At 35.5% G+C, this 17,005-nt stretch overlaps 1 protein-coding gene across 1 annotated transcript; it reads right to left on the reverse strand.

Annotated features, from left to right (window-relative positions):
• Nucleotides 1-9,458: 9,458 nt before the first annotated feature.
• LOC311081379 (uncharacterized protein) lies at nucleotides 9,459-16,224 on the reverse strand (the record flags this gene model as incomplete). The annotated part of the gene is made up of 6 exons (XM_084111920.1): nucleotides 15,644-16,224; nucleotides 13,808-13,911; nucleotides 13,544-13,720; nucleotides 12,362-12,470; nucleotides 9,883-9,995; nucleotides 9,459-9,719 (listed from the first exon to the last, which is right to left on the reverse strand). Exons 1-6 carry the CDS (start codon nucleotides 15,714-15,716, stop codon nucleotides 9,459-9,461), a joined length of 837 nt encoding a protein of 278 aa, XP_083968046.1. The 5' UTR covers nucleotides 15,717-16,224.
• Between the last annotated feature and the right edge of the window lie 781 nt (nucleotides 16,225-17,005).

The following is a 17,005-nucleotide window of genomic DNA, read 5'->3' on the forward strand; positions in this document are numbered from 1 at the left end:
CAAGTAGCATACCTTACGCTGAGTTTCGGTTCATTTATGAGACAAGCCACTTTGAAATGTTGCTGTTTTCATGAATATAAAAGTTGGGTGACCCTCCCCTAGACTAAAAAAAGTTGGATGACCCTCCCCTCAACAAAGAATAAAAAGACATGACCCTCCCCTATTTTCCTCCGGTGGCCCCTTCCATAAATACCGAACGGTCCCTTACTATATACAGAGCCCATAGCCAAAGTTGTAACTAACAGCCAGTTATCAAGACCTTTAAAGGAACACTCCACCGTTTTTTAAAATAGGGCTTATTCATATTTTTTCATACATTTAGATAGGTGGGTAAATGCATTTTTGTCTCAGTGCATGCATTGTTTTAGTTTGACAGGGTCGGCGCTAGCTTAGCTTAGCACAATGAATGGAATCCTTTGTTGCCAGCTAGCATGTCCTGAGTAAAAGTGATACATTTTTTTAAAAACCCACGTAATTACTTCTTGTGGCCTGCATATTCACAACGAGTACAAATAGCGATTCAGATTAACACTAGGTGATTTCTTAGGCAGATATTGACTTGGGACTATATTATGGGGAAGCACAGGCGAAGCACGGCTACTTGGGCGCAGAGATATCACGCAACACATGAAATCCCACGACTTCTTTCAACATACCACAGAAGAACAACACGCGTGATCTGCACCGAGTGTCTCGCTTTTGGATTGTTTTTTTTTGGGGTTTTTTAGAAGTTACAGCTACAGTTACAGCAAACATGGTAATTATCTGCGTAGCAAAAGGTTGTGAGAACAAGCAAAGGACATACACGAGTGTAATGCTTCACAGAATTCCATCGAATGTGGAACTGAGAAATAAATGGCTAGCTGCTCTGGAGATCTGTACGCCTCTCTACAAAATCAAACAGTATCGTGTTTGCAAAGAGCATTTTGCACCGGAGGACTAAGTTACTTTGAAAAAATGGAATATGGGCCCAGAAAGACAGTACTACGTCTGAAACATACGGCCGTCCCATATCTATTTTCAAAGCACAGGCAGAACAAAGTGCACATGTAAGTTGTCTTTTATTACTCTTCCTTATGTTAATCTGTGTCTTTATTCGGTTATAAGATGCTGAGAAGCTGTATAGCCCAGGTGAAAAGGAAATATATTTAAATTGTTTATTTTGATATATTTAATGCATTTTAAGTGTATTGTATTAAATATATATTTAATTGTGTTATTTTGGAACCTATTAAAGTATACTAAATGTACTAAAATATATATTTAAGTTAAATTTTAAGATAATAGTAATATATTTTATTATACTTAATTGTGTTAAAATGGCCCTATTTTAAGTACATTTAGTGTATTTTATTAGTATTTCTTTATATTGCATTTTTAAAACATTTAAAATTTACTTTAGAAATACAACTTAAGTATATTTTTAATTTTATATTAATGTGTTCCTAGTATATTTTAAATATGATATCAGCTTATTACTAATGTATTAGTAGAACAATATAAGACCCACTTTTAGTACATTCAAAATGTATTTTTTCTGCAAACCCATTCTTTATGAATTTAATATATTCTAATGTATTAAAAGTAGTAAAAAAATATGTTTTAAAAACACATACTTAAAATATTAATGTGTTCCCAATATATATTAAATATGATATTAGCTTATTATTAATGTATTAGTAAAACACTATAAGACCCACTTTTAGTACATTCAAAATATTTTTTTTTCTGCTAAACCATTCATTATGAAATTAATATATTTTAGTGTATTAAAAGTACAGTTAAAATATATATTAAAAAACACAGAAAAAATATTTGTATAAAACACAAATACACTTTGAAAGATAGTAAACTGTAATGAACTAGTACATGAAAAATAAACAAAATACATTAACATAAAATGCATCTGTATAACAGAACAAACAAACAAAGTGATATAAAAAAAGATAAAGTTTTAATTTATTTAGAATTTAAGAATTTAGTTATTAAACTTGGAGTTGGCTTCATTGTTGCACTTTCTTCGGATTAAGGCTCTCACCTCAGACACTGTCGTGGTCGGAAACTGTTTGATCACAGTATCTTTGAAAAGGGAAAAAGATTATTATTATTTTTTTAAATATTAATGCAAAATGAACATCTGTAAAATGTAACTGTTCCCTTTCGAAAGGGAATTGCACTGTGTATAGGTGCCCCTTTTATACTTCTTTTTTATACTTTATACTTAACAGTGTTTTTGGTTGTCACCAAATTCAATTGCTGTGATTTTATGGCTTTTCTCAGCTGTTCTCAGGGAACCAATGTTACAGTCGTAAAGACAATTTTTTTAATATGGCATGTAATGCTTAGTTCATATATTTTAAAAGTAGACATTCAATATAAAATGTTAATATAATGCAAATAAGGAGTTCAAAAAGAACAAACATCAAGAGCCTCATTTATAAATGTTGCGTACACACAAAAGAAGGCGTACGCTGCTCTCTACGCAATACTTTATTTATAAAAATACTTTATACTACGCAATACATTATTTATAAAAAGCAAACTTGACAGGAAAAAGCGGCCCTTCACGCAAACTCTGACCCAGGCGTACGCCCAAAAACGGGTGAAATGAGAAATTGCAACAACGTTGGCAGATGGAAGAAACACGTGAAAGTGTGTGAAACTGTAGACCGTTGTGTAAAAGAAATGACAATACTGCCTCTCATAAATAACATGAAGCTTGCTTCACAAAGCAAGTCTTAAAATTAACAGCCTAACACCCGTTTGATTGATCTGCAGTGTAAAACAAACAAAATCAAAAGAAGATTACCTAACAGAAATGCAAATTAACACATATTTGCAAAAGGATTGTTCTGCAATAATATTGGCATTATGCAATTTATTCTCATAAATAATATGGTAAACAGAACAAAATCAACTGATATTTTCGTCAATTTGTCCGTCTGGTGGAGCAAATAGGCCTAGATGCAATTATAGACAGATAGAAAATCTAAATAAAATTATAAAGAAAGATAATATAAATATAATTTCACTCAGCCTAGCCTATCACTCCCCATTTGCGCCGGATGCTGCACGACGCAACATTCTATCTCCCGCCGGTTGCTGCGTAGCGCAACATTGAGTCTCCCGCCGGTTGCTGCCTAGCGCAGCATTTTTTTTGCGTCATCGTTTTCATGGCAACTGCGGCATTTAACTCACTGTCATTGGTTCAAATACACATGAGGTGGGTCTTGTTCATTTGTTTAAGACCACGTAACCACCAAAATGTACTGTGGTTGGCTGAAAATCACGTCAATCAATCATACATACACGTGCGGTTTTGTATATATACAAAACCGCACGTGTATGTATGATTGATTGACAACATATATGTTTTTAGTGACAAGGCGAAAATTAGCGAGTAGCAATGGAAATGGATGATTTTAACAGCGATGGCAGTGATATTGAAGTAGATTGTGAGGTACTTGACCATGAGAGGGAGGACGAGGATGATTTTGTGCCGGATCCTCTAGACAGGGCACAGGAGTGGGATCTGTGGGACTCCGACGAGGAGGATGATGACTTTCGGGGATTCCAGGTTGACTGGAGAACTGATAATTACGAGCCTCGGGCTAAGAAACGATTCACTCGTACATCCGGGGTGAAGCAACCGATCCCCGTAGATGCTAGCCCCCTGGATGTCTTCTCGATGATATTCACGGATGAGTTGTGGGACACGTTGGTGACCGAAACTAATCGCTATGCGTAACAGGCGCGAGGACAGACCCCCACGAACTCAAAGTGGACACCAGTCTCAAAAACTGAGATGAAAACTTTTCTCGGGCTGTGTCTCGCTTTTGGTATCCTAAAGCTGCCATCACGCCGAGACTACTGGAGGCAGAATAAATGGTTATATCAAACCAACGTTCCCAAAGCGATGTCAAGGGACCGTTTTGACATGATCTGGAGGTAATTATTATGTTTATTTGTTTTCTTGTGCTCTCTTCCGAGTTTCGTTCTCTTCTCTTAGAAAATAACAGTAATGACAGTGGTGCTATAGCACTATTACTAATATAATGGTGATGATGGTTGATAATGATAATAATAAATACAATTATGCTAATTATAAATACAATACTGGCATAAATAATGCATAGCATTATAAATAGTAATACATTGTGGATAAATAACATAGAATAAATAACATCATAAATAGTAATACAATTATGGCACAATGAATAAATAACAATAAATATAAATACTATAAATAACATAATACATGTAAATAAATAAATACAATGATGCTAATTATAAATACAATACTGGCATAAATAATGCATAGCATAATAAATAGTAATACATTATGACATAATGAATAAATAACATCATAAATAGTAATACAATTATGGCACAATGAATAAATAAATATAAATACTATAAATAACATAATACATGTAAATAAATACAATGATGGAAATACATGTTAGGCTTAAATTCTTTATCATATGTATTTTCAGATATCTCCACCTGCAAGATAACTTGGACTCTGCCTTGGACAAATTTGACAAGCTTTGGAAGATCCGGCGGTTCATGGACCTCCTCCTGGTTAGATTCAAGGCGCTGTACGAGGTCAATGGCTTTGTATGCGTGGATGAGTCGATGGTGAAATACAAGGGACGCCTGGCCTTCCGGCAGTACCTCCCTATGAAGCCCGTGAAGTGGGGAATCAAGGTGTGGGTGATGGCGGAGAGCAAAACCGGCTACGTCAGCAATTTCCAGGTGTACACGGGGGCCATTGCGGGTAAGACTGAGACAGGCCTGGCTTACCGGGTAGTGTCAGACCTGGCTAAACCTTATTTTGGGTCCAACTTGTGCTTGTATATGGACAACTTTTACACTAGTGTGCAGTTGTTGTTGGATCTGAAGGTCAGGGGGGTGCAAGCGTGTGGCACGGTGCGTGCTGGGAGGAAGGACCTCCCCAAAAATAGGGAGCTAACCAAGAAGGCTGACCTGAGCAAACACCAATTTAATGTGGCGCAGCGGGATGACCTGACCTTCTGCGTCTGGCAGGACACCAAGACTGTGATGGTCCTGTCCAATTATCATGACCCGACTGCTCATGGGTCAGTGAGGAGAAAAACCAATGGTCAGCGGCAGACAGAGGTTCGGGTGCCAGAGTGCCTTGCTGACTATCAGCAGCACATGAAGGGGGTTGATCTTCTGGACCAGATGGTGGGTTACTACCAGATCCATCATCGGTCTACTAAGTGGTGGAGAAGGCTCTTCTTCTACTTTGTCACTGTGGCGGGCTACAACGCCTTTGTCGCTGCCAGGTCTGCTGGAGGACCCGAGTGGACGTACAAGAGGGGTGGCTACAAGGACTGGCTACAGGATCTAACCCAGGAGCTGATCGTCCCAGTGACAGCGAGAAGTGCTCCCTGTGTGCCCACCAGCCCAACAGGAGCTTCGGCTGAACATGATCTGGTGCAGATAAATAACAAGAGGAAGACCTGCAGGGAGTGTTGTTTGAAGCACAGCGGCACCAACGTACGTCCAGGGTCAACTTTGATGGGGTGCAAGCAGTGCAACATTCCTCTGCACCGCGAGTGCTTCATGCACCACGTTGTTCGGCATAAATGACTCTGTGTCTGTGTGTGTGTGTGTGTGTGTCTGTCTGTCTGTCTGTCTTATCTGTCTGTGTGTTCTGTATGTGTATGTGTGTGTTAGTTAGTTAGTCACTCAGTGTGTCTGTCTGTCTTGTCTGTCTGCGTGTTTGTGTGTATGTGTTAGTTAGTTAGTCACTCAGTGTGTGTGTGTGTGTGTGTGTGTTAGTTAGTTACTCAGTGTGCCTGTCTGTCTGTCTTGTCTGTCTGTGTGTATGTGTGTTAGTTAGTTAAGCAGTTTATTATCAGTTATTTATGTTATGTTATGTTTATTGTCAGTTATTTATGTTATGTTATATTTATTGTCAGTTATTTACTTAGTCAGTCAGTGTGTCTGTCTGAGACTGTTCCCTGTTCCATCTCAGGACTTTCCCCACCCCTCCCTCATAACAAGGTGCCTTGTTCAATGTTGGCATGTTTAAAATTTGTATTTGTTGTATTTTATATAATTTATGTATAATGATTTTGATGAATTATAATGATTACAATGATTTTAAGAATGTTTTGAAAAATTTGTTGGTATGATATTGCTAAAGGAGCATGGTGGAATAAAACATGTGATTCCTACCTTTACAATGCTTTTTATTTCATGTTTCTAGGTGCTACAGAGGCTTAGATATTTAGGTTTTGGCAGACGTTGACAATTCTTAGTATTTTTTCAGAAAACCCTCAGGAAATGAGGTTATTTATTCTAGAATGCCATAGGATTCTATAGGCGTTTTTAGCAGGCGTTTTAGGAGTAAATGGGTTAAAGCAAATATATCCACAGCCACACCCTAAATGTCCTCACCAGCGGCCACGTTGGATCGTTTAGTGAAACTGACACATATGGGCAGATGAAGTAAAACCATAAGTCTTCAGTCATAATGATAAATGTTCACAATAACGCTTTAAATAAAATAATGAGCTAAATTGTTTTACTTCTATTTAAACATTTAGATTAATCTCATTAATGGAGTTATACACTTATACTATGAAATGTAGGCTACTGAAAAGATATAGGCTATATATATATATATATATATATATATATATATATATATATATATATATATATATATATATTAGGGATGTGCGGTATACCGGTACTGCAAAAATACTGGTATATATTATATTTCAAACGGTACTATATCATCATTTCGGTATTTAATACCGAATATTTAATCATATTCGGTATTTTTGCTGAATTCGGTATTTAATGCGCTGCTGTTCCTAAGTGCGCTAGTTAAACTGACGCGGGTCACGAGAAACCGGCAAACATGACAACGAAGGAACACAATGGATCAAGCAGATGAAGCTCATTCTAATTTCTAGACGTCCGAAATTAATAAATAGGGCAGTATGAGTGAAATAAGGCATTACTTTGCCTACAAAAGTAATGAGAAAGTCAAAGCAACAGACCTCAATGCACCGCTCTGCAAACATTGCTTTAAATAATGTGTTTTGCCACGAGAGGAAACGCATCAAATCTGTCACTTGCTCATCCCGACTTGTTCAAAGAGTTCAGAGATCGACAGGTCAGTCCATCAGTAAACTGATTTAATGTAGGCTTTTATTCACAACACTGAACAGCGCACATACATAAGAGCTTATCAACTAAATGTGATACGGTAAACACGAAAGCTAAAATCTGCTCACATGACACGCTAGAACCAATTCAGTTTAGGTCTCATCATTTTTACACTTTGAAACAATCATATATTAATTGAATTTAAATGGATAGAGACAAGTAATATTAATTTTAGTAGTGATAGTAAAATGAATGGCATATTACTGCCGCTGTGGCAAACCCTAGATGAATAAACCAAAAGAGAGAGTTCAAATAGTCTGCTAGTTTGTCAACATCGATTAGGTAACCTGACCTAACAGTATTATAGCATTTATTAAGCTAGATCAATCAGTAATTATTATTTAAATATATTAATACATGTTTAGCATATTAACATTACTTTATGCAATCGATTAAACTAATATGAACCCAAACACAAACCAAATAGGATGAATAAATGCTATAAATGTTGATAATTCTGTTGACGCATGACAGCTAATGGTTTAAATGTCATTTCACTATGATATTATTATTCTAAATTAATCTATAATTATATATATATATATTAACTGATTTAAAAAAAATAATAAAATTATACCATTAAAATAAAAGTTTAACCTACTGAATATGTTCCCTGACTGTAGTTTTTTTTTTTTTTTTTTTTTTTACATTTTGATACTTTTTCTTTGCACATTTGGTACTGGAGTTTAAAGCATTGTTTTTCAACCAAATTTTTCAATTAACTTAAATTGTGAGGCTGTTTTTTATGACCTGTGGTATCGATTAAGTATCGATACCGAGGTATTAGGTTCTGGTACCGTACCGAAGCAAAAATTGTGGTATCGGAACATCCCTAAAATATATATATATATATATATATATATATATATATATATATATATATATATATATTCATTAAATAGCCTATCACTATTTGATTAATTTATTTAAAAACAGTGCAAGGACATGCTACTAAATTATTTTTATTAACGTAATGTGACGGACATCCACATTTCATATTTTCCTAACATTTTGTACCATTAAACGTTATCATGTGGATTAATAATCATATGCAAATGATATGCAAATGGGGATATGCATAGTAAAACTAGGCGTTTCACGGACTATTTATGGGCAACTATTGGTTCTGTGCTTACGGACGTCCTATGTTTCATCCGTACGCCACTTCTGACGCAAATCCTACGCAAAGCTATATAAATGAGGCCCTAAGTCTGGCTGAACAACAGTGAAGTCTACATGTTATGTTACTGTATCATAGGCAATTTAACTGATTAACTGAAACAGTATACCCATTCAACAAGTATAATAATTATAATGCATAATGCCAATATTTAATATTAGAATTAATATTTGTTTTTATCAGTCCCCTTTTAACTTCAAGACCAAATAAAAGTGATGTACAAAAACACATACCGATGAGGGCTTGCACCTTGTGAGGTTCCAACTGGTCTTTTGATTGAGTCCCGGATTTACCAGTAAGGGTGCATCTGGCTAAAATTTCTCTTCCAAAAAGTACAGTGGCCAATTCTTGAGTAAAAAGAGAAGCTCGTGACTTGTTCAGTCTGTCATAAGCCCTATTCGGACGGGACTAGTTTTCCAAACGACGTTTGAGTTACAATTCATATCAACCTACGTCTGTGATTTCATGTACGGATTCGGACGGGACTAACATCTCCGTGTTTATCACCGAGGTAGGAGTGTCTGTGTTTTACATGTGGGCATTGCAGAAGATCACGTGTTCAGAATGCGTGGATTGCGTATGGTCATTTGAAATTAAGTACTTTTAAAATTAAGCACTTTGAAATATAAAGTAAAACGTCCTAACGTATTTAGTGTTTTGTAAACCTTTTATAAAAATTGTAGTATAAAAAAAAAACTAAACATAGATTTATCATCATGATTTTATAGAACTGGGTTCTTATAATAAACCCACCAGAATAAAAAGTTTTAACTTATATAATTTACACGTTATGTAATTAAGTGCAGAAATGAAAGTAATCTTACCTTACCTTAACTGATATTACAGTAGCCAGTCTTAACAGTTTACATGATTTGGCTCTTCTTGTTGATTTCATTTTTTATTTTATTTTTTCTTCGCAGTGTAGGCTACCAAACACATTTACATCCATTATCGGTGCGCAAAAAGCAGAAACTTGAATACCGGCGCGATAGCGAGAGATTGTATGGCAGTTCACGTTGACCAAAACACATAAGAAAAAGCGTTTTGGAAAAAAAATGTCCGGTAATCACAGACATTCGCATTCGGACGGGATTAGATTTCTCTGAGGACCGCCGAGTTTGACGAAAAACAGTAGGTAATTTGCTCTGGAATTTTTACAGAGGTCGTGTGAGAAAAAGACAGACATGGCAGATTCGGACAGGATTAAAATCTCAAAGTACGTCTGTGAAACAGATATTTCTCTAACGTCCCCCTGTGAAACTAGTCCCGGCCGAATAGGGCTATAGACTCTTTTAGGGATTTTTACATCAGAATCACAGAGGGAAATCTAAAAAACAAACATAAAAAAAAACATCAATATATTCCTTTATAATTCAATTAAAAAGGTATAATTTTTTTACTTGATTCAGATCACTTACTGAAGTGTTCATGCACAAAAATACAGATAAAACGATACAAATACCACTTTTCTTTATCATAAAGAATTTTACCATTTCTGAGGTTTCAGAAAGACACATCTCATTTGAATTTGGGCTTGAGCTGAGTGGGCCTCTCTTCATGGACTCTAGGACCTCTTTGAGAGATGCTACTATCCCTGGAAGATCTACAAGACAAAATTAAGATGCGTTATACAAAGTAAGGGCAGGACAAACACTAATGTATGTTTTTCCTGTGTACATGTACTTGGTCTCTTTTTTAAATGCTGACATATATTTTGGGTAACACTTTATTTTGATAGTCCACTTTAGACATTCTACTAACTATAAGTAACTTTGCAACTACATGTCGACTAACTGTCAATTAGGGCTGGGTACCGAGTTCGATACTTTTTAGGTACCGACCGAATTGCCTCGATACTATTGAGTATCGAAAAATGACTTGTTTTTCGGTACCAGATTTCGATACCTAAGGGGTTAACTCGTCAACGTCAGTGCTCAAACAAATACATGAAATGCACAACGACACACCTAAAGTCGTTCACGCACATACACGCAAACTCTACACACACGAGACGCGCGGAAATCTCCGCGCACATACTCATGAGATGCGCGCGCTCACACAAACTCGCGCACACTCAATGACACGCGACTCACGCGAGCACACACACACACAAACTCTCCACGCACGTCCTATGAAACGCGAGCGCGCGCGCACACACACAATACCCTAAAGATGTGGATCAAAACAATCAAATCGATCAAAAGTGTGGCTACATTTCTCCAGGCTCGATGCCAACAGCGCGCGATGCAGTATTTGCGGAAAATAATTGCTGCAAAGACCGGTACCGCGACAGATATGATGAAAACCTTGAGAGTGAACGGAGTAAACAAGAGCAGAAAGTTGCTTCGTCTTCGTCTGGTTAAAGAAGAGATACCTTGTTGATCACTCTGACAGTGTTTATATTGCAATAATGACCTACTGAATGTAGGCTACACTGCCGTTCAAAAAATTGTAGGTTAGTCAGAATTGTTTTTCAGTAAGGATGCATTAAAGTAATCAAAAATGACCCTAAAACATGTGTAATGTTACAAAGGATTTCTGTTTCAAATAAATGCTGTTCTTTTTAATTTTTTATTCATCAAAGAATCATAAAAAAATGTATCATAGTTTCCAAAATATTAAGCAGCAAACTGTTTTCATATTTCTGTAGGATCATGTGACACTGAAGTAATGATTTTGAAAATTTAGCTTTGACATCACAGGAATAAATTACATTTTGAAATATATTCAAATAACATTTTAAATTGTAATACTATTTCACAATGTTACAAGTTTTACAGTATTTTTGATCAAACAAATTCAGCTTTGGTGAGCATGAGCTCTTTATAAAAAAACATTTCCTTTGTGCACTGGCTAAGGAGAATGAGTCAAACTGAAAAAATAAAACCAAAGTTTTTCTGAGGTAATGTGTTATGTAATCTTGTTAAAATGGATTTCATAAAATGGTAAAAGTATCGTTCAGGAACCGGTATCGAAATCAAGGTATCGGTATTGGTATCGAATTTTTTGGAACGATACCCAGCCCTACTGTCAATAGAGTATTAGTAGACTGTCTGCTTAATATCTGCTAACATTTTGTTTTGTTGGTTCCCCAACAGACACTACTGACTATAAGTAACTTGGCAACTATAAGTCAACTTATTCTCCTTACCCAAACACCTAACCATAACCTAACAGTCTACTGACAGTCTACTACAGCCTACAAATACTCTAATGAGAGTTAGTTGACATGTAGTTGAAAAGTTACTTATAGTTAGTAGAATGTCTAAAGTGGACTATCAAAATAAAGTGTAACCATATTTTGAAATGAAACATTACTGTAACTTCCATGTTATTATTGCAGTAATTAATCACTATTAATAAAGACAGAAAATTCCATTAAAAAATTACAAGTTGGTGGCAGCTGGTACACTTGATGCTACGACTTGATTAAATGTAAAAAAAAAGCACAAGCATATAAATGTATAACAGTCATGTTTATAAAAGCTTCATAAATCTGGAGAAAATAACACATGCTACTGTATTATCTGTATTATCAGAAAATCAATTTTTTTTTTTCAGTCTGTCTTAAAGCAATACTTGGCCATAGCTGTTAAGAAAATCACCGTGATGACTTTTCCTCCCCATGCTCCCTTTAACTGATCAAACACAGACACCTCCATGAGGCATCATATTAGCTTCAGCTAAAAAAATTGTGTAGTTTTTTAAAGTATTTTATTATCTAAAATTGAAAGCTTTAAAAAAGACGCTAAACTTTTCTACTTTCTTATAGACAAATCAATGTTACGGACTAAATTACAAGCTACTGTTGAATCATATGAAGAGTATATAGTAATGCACGTACATAAAAAAAGGAAGAAGGCATCACTACAAATTAGCATAGGTCATGCTTTTCACCTTAATTCATACTATAAAATTTGTCTGTCCGTTGCGACAAGTTAGATTTTGTTTTAAATAACAAACCTTTACCTTTCAAAGCTTTGACAACATCAGCATCAAGCTCAACATTGGTTTTCCGGGGAGATGTATTCTGCAAAAGACTTCTATCTCCATATTCATCGTCACTGTCTAGTACAGCCTGTATTTGATACATTGGACACAAGGTTAGAAGAGGCTCAATTAAACATTTTGCTTAATTAAACATAATTACATTTCTAATTAATGTGTATATTATGACTCTATGGAATTCAAATACAAATCTAAATTTGCATTATTCAAATTTGTTGAACAGATTTAGTGAAATGAGAAAACATTTTTAGAAAATGTTTTACAAGTAATAAATATGTTTCCAGTCTTAATGATTGTAATAAATATGTTTCCAGTCTTAATGATTGTAAACTAAGAAATCAGACATCTGTAATAGAACATTTTGCTGCTTTAGGAATCTCCTTCTAAGACAAAGTGTAGACAAGTTTGTTCTTGGTTGAAGTAACCTCTTGTTGATGTTTGAATTATTACCTCTTTAAACCCGCACCCATAAACGGTTTGGGAGTTGAGCATGCCTGTTCTTGGTATTGTTTGAATTATTATCAAACAAAACTGAGGCTAGCTAAACCCCCTCCTCCTAATCCGCGCAATAACACCCCAAACCCCACCCCACATCCGGTGACTGTCTGGAATAGTCTGTTATGTTTCGTTCTTGCGGGTTAACTCTGTTTGTAGCTTAAATGTTTTTTTTTTCTGTCTTTATGGAGACTAGGCTGTCTGCAGAGACAGCATTTTACAGTGTGTTCAGGGGACAGCAACCCGGTCTCATCCCAAGACGTCACATACTTGCGTGTCTTGACCATACGGCAACATACGACGCAAAGGGTACCACTATAACGTCAATATGAGACGGAGACATAAGCGCACCAGCAGCGCCTCCTAGCAGTACCCCTAACCCATACCTAAACCTAACCATTAACCACCGTTTTGGGATGAGACTGTGTTAGGGACAGGCAACTAGAGGATAGTGAGGAGATGTTTGTGGTTGGTGAAAAAAAATTTTTGGCATAAAAAAGGTGTGAGATCACTTAAAGCACCTTTAAACCATAAGGATTGAAGAATCCAAAGTTAACTTGACATTTAGAGCCACAATGTTTTACTTTAATTAGATATAGATCAGAGGGGGAAAAAAAACTGAAATGTTGGAACAGAAACAATGCTTACTCTCTTTTTTGTTGGTCTAGGTATGTTTTCAAACAAGTCAATTTCAGTGTTATCTGAATCATCTGACATTGGAGTGGAGGTTACAGGAGCTGCTTTTTTTCTTTTCAAATCCTGAAGGTCTCTTTTCAACTGGTCTCCCATTGCAACAGCAGCTGCACTTTGAGATGTACTTGCACTCTTAAAAAAAACACATTGTAATTAACATAAAAAGGCAGACAAGCGATTTTAAACACAATTATCCTGAATGTTAAGTTAATCCACAACCTTTACGGCCTCAGATGTTTTTTGCCCTTTCAGAATGGTGGTCTTCCAGATGTCTTCACCTCTCTTAAAAGCATCTCTCTTTATAACTAAGTCCTTGTAAACATCTGTAATTACAATATATATATATATATATATATAAACAAACCAATAAAGGGATATCCAACGTGAAGTTAGTAATTCCTCATTGTCATCATTTATTCACTCTCATGTCATTTATTCTTTCATCGTATTTAAAAACAAAATAAATATATTTTTACAAGGTTTTTTTTCCATTACAATTTTGAAAATTTTCATTGTAATGAAAAAAATTTCATTACAATGTTGACCTTTTTTTGGGGGGGATGGGGGGGCTACCCTTTTAGAAAACTCTAATCTAGGTTGCGCACCAGTTTTAAGGATGCTATTGTATGTTTTGTTCATAATTAGTTACTACTTTTGAAATACAATATAGTATTTGAATAGAGAAGATATGAGGATTTAACTTGACATAACTCTGAATTGAACCATGTTACAGAAAAAAAAGAGTAAAATAACACTTTTACAATTTCCAAAATAATCATATTTCTGTTATTAAATTTAAAATTTTAAAATACATCCTTAAACGCCTTTTCTATATAAATTCCAGAAAGGATACGAGAAAATAATATTTTTTACTAGCCCTAACAAGTAGATTTAAAAACATTCAATGATAAAATAATAATATTAAGTAAACCAAAAAGTATAATAATGAATGAATCATATTTTTATTTTTAAAATGTAATAACTTAACAAACATCTCAAGGATCTGTTATATCCAACATTATCACGATTTCAACTCACACAGGTGGAAAAAAAATAGTTGTTTGTTATTTTTCACCAACGAAAAGTTATAAACAAAGAGACTCAACTAACTTACTCGACTTAACATGACCTGGCGGTTTAAATATAATTTTTTTTTTTTAAACTTTACAATAGTGACTATATATATATAGTACTCGAACCGGAAAACGGGTATAAACATTTCCGGTTTGCATTACCGTACGCATCTGCAGCGGTAGGTTATCTCTAAAAGTAACTTATTTTGCGCTTTTTTTAGAATACAATTCTTATTTCTGTTTTAATAAAAATGTCACGAATGCTTAAGCATCAGAAAAAAAAAATTATAAAAAAAATAAAATGCAGTCTTGATTTGATTGTTTTAACCGTCTGTAAGCAAATATAAGAGGTTAAACTACTATGATAGCATACAAGTCTAAACTAACTTACTGATAGTTAGCTAACTCTACATCGGGTGGCATTTGCAAAAGCTACATATACTAACTTACATACCTTCATAATCATGAATAAATGAGGAGGCGTAAAACTTAAATCCTTTATTTAACGGAGTACTCGGGGCTCTGGAAGTCCGTTTGGCAATACGATGTACATCTGAAATGGATAGAATGGGTAGCTCCTGTAAACACCGGCTATAAAAGGTCACCATTCCTACGCTGTGTTTACCTCAGTAGCTGACGACCGGAAGTAGTTATATCTGTTTTGTAGAACCCGGAAGTATGTTGCGCATAACCCCAATTGGTTTTGTTACAAAACTTTTGTAAAAGCAGTGGATGACTACGTTCGCTAAGACCCGCCCCCCTTAGTTACTGTCGCTACGCCCGACAAGCTACGCCGCTCTCATGCCCACACCATGTTCTAATGCAGGGAAAATACATCGTGGAGCAGAGAGCAGACTGACAACACGCTGACAGACAGGACAGACCAGCTTAATTTTCGGTTACTTTTTATAGTATACATATTAAACAAAAGCTAACCTTTCATATTTGAACATTTTTAAAAATAAATGTAAACAATAAATACCGTTTTGTGGGTCTTTAATGTGTCTGTCACCTCGCTGTAGGGCATCAAATAAAGCTGCTCGTGAACCAATCATCTCTTCCTTCTAGTTCAGTTATAGCATTCAATAAACATGAAATAAGATAAGAAGGGATGTTGTTTTATTCGCAGAAAGACGTTAGTAGTACACTCCGTTTCTCAAGTTTAAATCCTCCCATGTTAATCTCCCATCTTGTCTAACTGAGTTGTCGGAAAAAATGGCGGATGGCGAAGTATGATTGGTCAGATCACCTGTCAATCAAGCTCCCTACGAACGGTCAAATTGACATGAAAATCGACAGCCTAATATTACCAAATAGCCTAACATTTTCTAGAGTTAAATATCATAAATCCGTATATTTACAACACAAGACAACATTGTATTATGTTCACTGGGTTAAGTTGATGTTACTTATTGTCTAAGTGACAATCGATCATACCTTAATGTGGTGTAATAATCACAATTAACAACCATTTTGTTTTTTGCAAACACAATGTGCCATATTCGCACAGTTATTTTATGTCAATGCCTAGAATAACAATTTACTAAATTGATAGCTAGACGTTGCTCTCTTCAGTGTCAAGTTAGCGGTAAAGTTATCCATAGGCTATCTCATAGACTATAGCATCGGCATCAACTTCTGAAAATATTTTCTAAACACAAAATTTGAATAAAGCCACTTATATTAATCACTAACAATTATAAACTTACCACCAAGAAGTAGGATTTTTGCAGGCAGTATCTTGATCTGTCCGTGTCGGCTTCGACTTGGCAGGCGCACCTCTATGTAACCGTCTTCACTTTCGAATTGTTCGCGGGAGTTGACCTGGTTTTCTTGTCGTCTGTGTTCTCTTAATATAATATCGGTGCTATCCACTTTCACTAGGTCAGAGTCAGGGAAATAATACAGTGCATAGTTTGGAAAAGACATGATTCCTGATGTTGAAGTATCCATATGGCTAGTTGGAAATGTAATACATAGCCTACAGTAGGCCTATCCGTTGCCCCGCCTGCCAAATTGCGCCAACTTGAACTTTGAAATGGCGTTGTGTGATTGTACGATTGGTTTGAAATGCTTGGCTCTGATTGGTCTAAATGAATGCACTGCGAATTACAGCCTATAACAGTTTATTATTATTATTTTTTTTTTTTTTAATTTGAATTTGACGCATTGGTCTTACATAGGCATGTGCCGGTATCACATTTTCATGCTGCGATTAATTGAGTGATCTTTTATCACGGTATACGGTATTATCACGATATTTTAATATCGGGGGGGGGGGGGGGGGGGGGGATTGTCAAAACATTTGTTAACTAAACTGAATTTTATTAAGTTTAGTGATAAC

Source organism: Abramis brama (genome assembly GCF_963993115.1).
Source record: "Abramis brama genome assembly, chromosome: 4".
Classification (NCBI taxonomy): domain Eukaryota; kingdom Metazoa; phylum Chordata; class Actinopteri; order Cypriniformes; family Leuciscidae; genus Abramis; species Abramis brama.